At 34.7% G+C, this 9,814-nt stretch overlaps 1 protein-coding gene across 1 annotated transcript in view; it reads left to right on the forward strand.

Moving 5' to 3' along the window:
- The first annotated feature begins 8,638 nt into the window (after positions 1-8,638).
- Positions 8,639-9,814, forward strand: part of LOC111411726 (cytochrome P450 704C1-like) — a 5,061-nt gene continuing 3,885 nt past the window's right edge. The window contains exon 1 of the mRNA XM_023042303.1: positions 8,639-9,037. Coding sequence (XP_022898071.1) covers positions 8,750-9,037 — 288 coding nt within the window. The 5' untranslated portion in view covers positions 8,639-8,749. The remainder of the gene's footprint in view (positions 9,038-9,814) is intronic.

Here is a 9,814-nt window from a genome sequence, read left to right on the forward strand (position 1 = left end):
AAAAAAAAAAAGAAAGGAAAAACACACAGATTAAGTTGGTGATATTTTATGACATCGCAGACAAACTCCCATTAGAATATGATGACTTTGTTTGTCCTACTTGGAAATATAAGTATCACGCAAGTATCTTAATTTATGAAATAGTCATGGACTATCTACGGTGAGACTTTGAGATTCTTGATTGTCTCACTAGTTACATATTTGTTGGGAGTAGATTTAGGTACAAGTAATTTGATTCTTTATATTATTATTGACATCATGCTATTTCTTCTTATATCTATTATATTATTATGTCACAAAGACAATTACCAAAAATTTAGGCCAATGAAGTTGAGTATTTCAATCTCATCTGTTGTAAAGCTACCATTTTTTTCTCAAAATAGACACATGATTATTGGGTTATCTGCATGTGCTAGTCGTAAAGAAGAAAATTAGTAGTATTATTTGTTAAACCTATAAATTACGTGGCATGCGCGTGACGGAGGGAGTCCTATAAATGCCTATGTGACATTGAATATTCAACTGATTGAGCTATTTAATTAAACATCTTTGGGCCTGCACTTGGTTCGGCCCACTATCTCATATGACCCATTTTCTTCCTATATGTGTGTGATTCATTTTACAATCAATGTATGTTCTCAAACCCTAATCAAAGCTTCATCTCCGGCCCTCTCTCACACTCTTTATATTTTCGTCTGATCGTTGATTTGATCGCCGTAATGCAAACAGTCGTCGGACCTTTTTCTCGATTAGCGATCTTTGCCTCCTAATGAGGTGTTCCAGTGTGTAGGTGATGCCTACGTGGAGGGAAGGACGTCGGGATTTTGTTGGTACTTTTTTGAAATCAACGGATTGACGCCTTTTGTGCGAAACCATATGTTTACCATGTCCTTACCACATTCAAAAAGTCATTGGAAATGAAGAATTTTTTGGAACGATTTCCCTACCTAAGTAGCAAAGACAGAAACCAAAATTTGAAGAAGCCAGCAACATTGAAAGAAGAAAATTCTACCGGAAAGAGGGGATGATAAATTTTCTTTGGAAGCAAACAAGCAGATAGGATTTTTCCCTGAAAAGGGAGATATTGGTCGTGAAATTTAGAAAATAAAAAGGAAGTTCTCTACCATTTTTTGGCACCAAGTTCATAAAGATGGAAACCACCGGTTTGTGTTTGAAGCACTAAAAAACCCATTAAAAAATAAAAAAAATAAGAGAAGAGAAGAGGCCGTTATTTGTCCATGTTGTAAAGAATTTGGTAAAAGAAAAATGCTCAACTAGATCTGCTTGGATAGATCAAATGAAAATGAACAAATATGTCAAGCTTCAACTCCATGAAAGCTCACTTGATCAATGTTGACATCAGCCAGAAAACCCACCATCTTCATCTTGTTTTCTTTCAAACAATGCCCGATAAGTGCTCCATGCTCCTCTAAGAATCAGTATTGTTCAGAAAAACAATCAAGCCACAAATCAAATAGCCCTATTACCAAGAAGAGGATAAATAAGCTACACATTTCAGTCTGACCTACTGCCGAAACGTCCATTACCTCTGGCGATCACCATAACATCAACCTCCGGTTCGACAACCTGCAACACCACATTAACCACCGGTCTTGGAGTTTAGCTTTTGACCAGTGTTCTCATTAAATTCTAATGGAGACAGGATCGTCGTGGTGTGTTGGACTAACATAAGTTGTCTATTCAGCTTTGCAAGCTGTTTTGTTTGGTGGAATAAAAGACGGATATTTACGTCTTGGTACTTTTGCTGGATTGATGTAAATTAATTTGAGAAAATTACTTAGAAACCTACCTTTAAAGATTAATTTTCAAAAAACAAGGGAATTAAATTTTATTTCACAAATCAGGTGGTAATTAAGCTTTGATAATTATAATTAAGAAAAATTTAATTGTTTATAATCTACATATTCACCTTACCCAAACCCCACGCCGACACACCTACCCACGCACCATTTATTTTGAAATCCCTAAAAAAATTTCTCTCACTACTCTCTCTCTCTCTCTCTTCTATTCTCTTCCAAGCGTAGAATTGCAGCGTGCAGAAGCTGATCGGTGACAACCGTGATGATTTTAGCGTCACTTCAACGGTGCTGTGAGGCCGCTAACGGCGAATTCGACGACTCGCACTGCGCGATAAGGGGCTAATGATTTGTGTTGACAGAAAGTGGTGGCGGTGTCAAGAGAAAGTTGGCTTTGGAGTGGGCTTTTTCCGTCCAGGCAGAATGCAAAGCTGGAGGTGCTAAAAGCTCGGGACAAGGCAAGGCACACTCGAACATTGCTGAGTTTTGATGATAACATTGTGAATTTCCCGATCATTAGTACCTCAAATATGTGTTTAGAACTGTGATTTGAAGTCAGAAAATCTGTCATTGAATAAGAATGGAATTCTAAAGGTGTTAGATTCTATGGGGTGATTTTGTTGTTGATGCTAGTGTAGACTGTGATGGTTCTATTACTAGTGGTGCATTTGGTCGTTTAATTTTTTATGTTGTTGGGGGTTGTGGTTGTGGATGTTTTAGTGTTGGTGATTTTCTGATTTGTGGTGATTATGTTGTTGGTGATGTGTTAAGGTGGTGTATATTTGGTAACGTGGTGGTGGTGTAGGCTATGATTGTTCTGTGGTTGGCTATGATGGTTCTGTGACTGATTGTGACTCGAGATTGATCTAATCACAGACAGTCACACTGAATACAATTTCGGTCACAATTAGTCACACCAAAAACAAAGTTGGTCACAGTTAATCACAGGTTTGCGATGTGTGTAGATTTGTTTGTGGTGACCCTATGCGATCAAGTATGTATTTGTTGTGACTGTTTGTGACCAATTTTGTGTTAATTGTGATCGGTTGTGACTTGAGATTGACCTGGTCACAGACAGTCACACTGAATACAAATTTAGTCACACAGAAAACAAAGTTGGTCACAGGCGTCGGACTGTTCATTGGAACAATTTCGGGGAGGTATCGCTGAACAACCGTCGGAGGGAGCGTCGGAGCAACCGCCGGAACAGTCATCGTGATGGTCGCCGAAGCGATTGCTTGGTGTAGTGGGGTGATAGGATGGCATGAGAGAGGTGGCACTGGTGGAAATAATTAATGTATATTATATTATATTTTAATATTTAATAAAATTATTTACCACCTGATTTTTGAAATATTTTAATGAGTTTGTTATTTATGAAATGTGATCTTTAAAACTAGGAGTTATGTTAAGATCCCAATTAATTTTGTTACCTAATGGGCTTCAGTGAGTTTCGGCCATATTTATGTAAAATTGGGCCCAAGTAATTATATTTCTTAGGGCCTAAATTATTGTTTTAGTATAAACATCTCAAGCACTTTAGCCTCCTAAATGGATTGCAGTATCTTCATTTGGGCTAAATATTTATTTCTTAATTTTTATGGGCTGCAAATTACATCTCTTGGGCAAAATCTTATGATGATCAAGGAATGAAAATTTAGGCTCAAAGTGCCAAATTGATATAAAATGGGGAATATAAATTCATTTGTTTGCCAGCATGACTTTGTTTTTCCTGCAATTGTTTCTCCATAGCTGACTTGCAGGCTCTGCTTTGAAGTTGAAATAAATGGAAACCCCAGAGGAAGACAAAGAATTGGCAACAATAAAGGCTACTAATTGTCGACTAGATTGGAGTATTTTCAAAAGAATCCTTCTTTCTACTATATATTTGAGATTCTCAGCATCACACTTTGGTAGTGGAATTAATGGTTGGAATTATAATGTTAAGGTGATGGGGCTTGAATTAATGGCCGAAATTTTTTATTCTCTTGTCTTTGCATCCAAAGACCCACCGATGAAACTTCTGGCATGACTTTTAAGGAGGACTAGCAAATTGTGCTTCAATTGCCTTCTTTAATAAATTCTCAAGGCTACATATCAGAAAATTCAAAATCACAACTATGCACATCAAGTGTTCATCAAAAACGATTAAGCTTGGATTATCCTGGTCAAGGCCTCTTTTGATTATCATCTCTATTATTCGAGGCAAGCTAGATGACCTCGTATGCCCTGGGCTAGCGTGTAAGACCTCGCATCTTTGAAGGCAAGCCTTAGCATGTAGATTTCTAACTTTTAGATGCGACATTTTATAAGTCCCCGTTTCTCAAATAAAGAAAAAGGCAAATTGCAAGATGTTTAACCCTCGTCCCGTAGGATGTCTATTTCTCGCCTCGCCAGACGTGTCTGTCCTTGCAAAATGAGCCTTTTGCAAGCCTCATTAGCGAGATGTTTATTCTTCTCTCTCCAACATGCCTCGCCATGCGAGATTTTTATTTCTCATTCCGTGAGATGCCTCATTAGATGGTTATTTTTGACTTTGCTAGATGTTTATTCCTCATCTCTCATTATCATTGAGTCCAGCTATAAGACATCATCATTTTAAGGCCGGTTTATAAGACTTCAATAGTTCAAGAACTATTCCGAGGGTATTTATTCCCTGCTTCGCTAGATGCTTATTCCTTGCCTCTCAATACAGTCGAGCTTAGCTGTAATATCTCGTCATTCTGAGAGTTCGAGAGTTATTCGTGAGATATTTATTCCTCATCTTACCAGATGCTTATTCATGACTTCAAGAGATGCTTATTTTTTACCTCTCACAATCATCGAGCCTAACTGTAAGACTCCGTCACTCCGACGCTAGTTTATAGGATTTCGATAGTTTGAGAGTTATTCATGGGATATTTATTCCCTATCTTATCATGTGCTTGTTCCTAATTTCTCAAGATTCTTATTCATTGCCTCTCATTATCGTCAAGCCTAGTTGTGGAACTTCGTCATTTAAAGGCCAGCTTATAAGACTTCAATAGTTCGAAAGCTATTCGCAGAATTTTATTTCCTGCATCGCCAGATGCTTATTCTTGACTTTGCGAGATGTTTATTCCTCATCTCTCACTATTGTTGGGCTTAGTTGTAAAATCTTGTCATTTCAAGGCCAGTTTATAAGATTCTGATAATTCGAGAGTTATACGTGGGATGTTTATTTTTCACCTTGTCAGATACTTGTTCATGGCTTTTTGATATGCTTATTTTTTTACCTCACACTATTGTCGAGCCTAGCTGTAAGACCTTGTCACTCTAAGGCCAGTTTATAAGGCTCCGATAGTTTGAAAGTTATTCACGGGATGTTTATTCATTGCCTCGTCAGATACTTATTTTTTATTTCGCGAGATACTTATTCCTTGCTTTGCTTCTCATTATCGTCAAGCCTAGTTGTAAGACCTCTTCATTCCAAGGCCAGTTTCTAAGATTTCAATAGTTCGAAAGCTATTTGCGAGATGTTTAGTCCCCGTCCTGCCAGATGCTTATTCTAGGCTTCACGAGATGTTCATTCCTTGCTTCTCACTATCATCGAGCATAATTGTAAGACCTCATCATTCCAAGATCGATTTATAAGATTTTGACAGTTCGAGAACTATTTGCGAAATATTTATTCTCCATCTCCTAGATGCTTAGTCATGTCTTCACAAAATGTTTATTTCTTGCCGCCTCTCATTATTGTCGAGCTTAGCTGTAAGACCTCGTCATTTCCAAGACCAGTGTATAAGACTTCGATAGTTCGAGAGTTATTCATAGGTGTTTATTCCCCGCCTCACAAGATACTTATTCCTTACTTCGTAAAATGTTTATTCCTCGACTTTCACTATCGTCAAGCTTAGCTGTAAGATCTCATCATTTTGAGGCCAGTTTATAAGACTCTGATAGTTGGAAAGTTATTCGTAGGATGTTTATTTCTTACCTCACCAGATCCTTATTGTTAGATTCACGAAATGCTTATTCCTTGCCTCTCAATATTGTCGAGCTTAGCTATAAGACATCATCATTCTGAGCCCAGTTTATAAGACTTCAATAGTTCGAGAGTTATTCGCAACATGTTTATTTCTGTTGACGTATTTTTTGAGGTCAACACTATTCATTATTGTGGTGGTAATAGTGACAAATAACAGGAAAAAAAAACGTTGAGAAGTGCAGTTTGCAACATCACATCCTTTTATTTCTATCCTTAATTTCTGTGTAAATATTAATTTGATCCAAGTTCAAATTTTACTTGCATTCAAGTCCTCAAACTTCAAATTTTATAGCAACGTTGAAAAATCCTTTTGTTATATGCTATTTGACATCGGTGGTGTTACAACATCGATCTAAATGACACCAAATTACAACATCGATCTAAATGACACCAAATGATATGATTAATTAAATGAATCGTATATTCTCTCTACTTGATTGAGAATATCAATTAATGACACATAAAATGACATTGTGACAATGTTCTAAAATGCGTAGTGCGTGTGCCAGGCAAGTTTAGGCGAGGTATAGGCGTAAAAATGTGTAAAAATGCTTTTTTAAATATTATTTTACTTTTTAATTAATCAAAAAAATCGTTTAATAATTAAAAATAATACCTGTCAAACATCTGAAACAAATTTATAGGAAATTTATACATTTTCCCAATGTTTTCAACAAAAAGGTAAGTTCCCAATGTAAATATTAAACTGTAAATAAATAGGAATTTTTGGGAGATTTCCGTTGTTCAAGGTTTCAAATGACTATTTTGAATTTAGAATCAACGAAGTGAAGAAATTAACATAACTTTTAACTTAGAAGAATGGTAAATAAATAAATTAATTAATTAAAAAAAGATAATTATGCGCATAACTGTGACTAGGTGTGTATTAGCGGTCAACAGTAATCGTTGGTGTCTAAATAAGGTGCCAAGCCACTTGGCTTCGCATTTCTATCGCGCTTCGCGCATTGGCAACGTCTAGGCACGCATTGGCGACGCCACATTAGCGATGTATAGGTGGCGTCAATGCGCGCCTTTTAGAACAGTGGTTCTAGATAGCATTATTCTTTCATTATTATCAAAACTTTGGATGGTTCAGAGATGATGTGAAACTATTTTTGGACAATAAAAATTACAAAGAGATGTGTTCCTACAAAATTTAAAGTATGAGGACTTAAGTGTAACAAAACATTAATTAGGTATCGTGACATGCTGGACAAAGTAAATTAGACTGAACCAACCAAACCCTATTAATTATGGCCAAGTAGTCTTTGTTACATTGTGGCGTACAATTTTGAACAGTACTAATTGGTCCCCATTCTTCACCCATTTTTCCAACCATTTTTCAGTAAGTGTGGGCCCCACGTTAGACATAAAGGACAGTAGCACTCAGAATTTGAGGCCCCATGCATTTGGGGCTATCAGTTCAATTTTGGTTTTTCACACTTCCCATTTCTGCCCTTCAATATCTTTATAGTTGGCTCCTGTACGTTTCCAATTGCATTTAAGGGCAAAATAGTCATCAAGGTTCAATGACTTTATCATGCCGTTTAATATCTTTAGAGGTTGTACTGTATAACCAGACAAATACTGTAAGAAAATAAGATGTGGGCAAAAATAAAAAAAATAAAAATAAAATAAGCATCAAACGGGAGCTAAAAGTCGTTTAAATTTACTTCCATGTATCTTTTTGTTTCTTAACATTTTTGAATGTATTATATTTTCCTTAATTCTTAAGTAAAAAATTATTTATTTTGATTGTAAATCAAAATTATCTTTAAAATAAGTAACTTATTTGAACACATGCTTGGTAAGCTTAAAACAAGTCCTATCTTACATCACAAACTTGTTTGGCTTAAAAATAAATTGCTTGATTTTGCTTATAAGTACAATCTATCATTCATATCCTTCCTACCAACAACTCTATGAGAGGAAACGGAAACCTAAATTGAGAGAATTTTTACATGTTCCTTTCATTCATTTTTTGGTATTTCTTTGCAGATTTTTGGGCACCATATATTGCATCAAATAGCTCAAGGTAAATGGAAAAAGTTACTAGTTAGATGAAAGATACGATTCTTCTTAAATTTTCATGTTTTACCTTCTAAAAAGCAATCGAAAAACTCGACAAAACCGCAATCGAGTCGCTGATTTTTAATTTCCCGTCTGATTTTCTGATTTTTTTGGCCGGGTTTTATTCATACAGGCTATTAGCATCAACCAGACCGGTTATCCATCTGGTTCCCGATTTTTCCGATCAAACAGGCTGGTCTGATCCGATTTTTATAACATTGATTTGTAGCTATTTTTGGACAATAAAAATTACAAGGAGCTGTGTTCCTACAAAATTTGAAGTATGGGGACTCAAGTGTAACAAAATATTAATAAGGTATCATGATATGCTCGGCCAACTGAACCCCACTAACCAGTCTAACCCTATTAATTTTGGTCAAGTAGTATTTAAATTTATTTTCAAGTATCTTTTTGTTTCTTTGAACATTTTTGAATGTATTTTATTTCCTTAATTCTTAAGTAAAAAGTTATTTATTTTTATTGTGAGTAAAAATTATTTTTAAAATAAGTAACTTACTAGAACACACGCTTGATAAGCTTAAAAGCAAGTCTAAGTATCTTATATTAACAAAGTTGTTTGGCTTAAAAATAAATTGCTTGATCTTGCTTATAAGTACAATCTATCCGAATACGAATTCCATTAAAGTATCCTATGCTATACTACGTTTTCAATTTTGACCGATAAAAGAAGATATTTATTTTAAAATAAATTATTTGATTGGAGTAAAATTTTCAAGCTTAGCCAAACATGATCGTCATCAACTCCAATTCTCCATTATTTATAAAGAGAAGCCAGTAGTTCACCATTGCCATTTCAGTTCAAGTCCACTACACCACAGTACACTACACTGACTCCATGGATTTTTCTCTAAGCTTAGCACTCACTGCTCTCTCTCTAATCCTATCCATTTTCACATTCCAAACTCTCATCCGTAAACTGCTATACAAGAAAAAGTATCATCCAATTGGCGGCACAATTTTTCATCAGCTGATGAACTTCGATAGGCTGCACCACTACATGACGGATCTTGCCGCAAAATACAGGACTTACAGGTTGATTACCCCGTTTCGGAATGAGATTTATACCTCCGATCCGCTTATTGTTGAGTACATACTCAAAACTAATTTTGACAACTATGGAAAGGTACGCCCAATTCTTTGTTTCAAATAGCATTTAATTGATTAATATATGTTGATAATGATGTGTGGCTGAAAATATTGTTTGACCATGTTACAATAAAAATTAAGCGCCATTTCGGAAGTGATCAAGAGAATTGATTTTTTGAATGTAGGAGAAAATTGGGTCCATATGTGAGTGAAGAAGGGAAAAATTACGGTTAAAATAGTGAAATAAAAGGTAAAAAAATTAACTTTTTGGGTAAAAAATTGCTATCAAACGAGGCTAATTGTCTTCAATCTTAAATATAAAGAAACTACTAAAAAATTATTTTAATATATATTCAAGAAGTAGAGTATATTTTATTATTTGGAGAATGTTTATAAGTTTAGTGATTTAAAATTTTGAAGTACTTCAACAAATTATTTATATTTAATATTTAATTTTTTACTCTAAAAAAAATATTTATTATTATTTATTTTAGATTTTTTATTTTAACTAACTTTTCTTTAAATTATTTTATTACTTTCTTATATTGAAAATTGAAATATTTTGAATGCATTTAATTATAGAGAATCAAACTCACTCTCTAAATTAAAATATTAATTTATAGTCTCTAAGAGCATGATTTTAAAAATTGACTCTTTAGAGAGGATCTCATGTTTAAATAGTCTCTTGAAAATGCTCTTAAACCTTATTCGTCATTTTTTGTTGCAAAATAACTTTATTTAAAATATTGATGTTGCAAAATAACTTTATTTAAAATATTGAACCGATTGAGGTTTAAATTCTCCATCAAGGCAG

Source organism: Olea europaea, chromosome 16 (genome assembly GCF_002742605.1).
Source record: "Olea europaea var. sylvestris chromosome 16, O_europaea_v1, whole genome shotgun sequence".
In the NCBI taxonomy this organism is placed as follows: Eukaryota; Viridiplantae; Streptophyta; class Magnoliopsida; order Lamiales; family Oleaceae; genus Olea; species Olea europaea.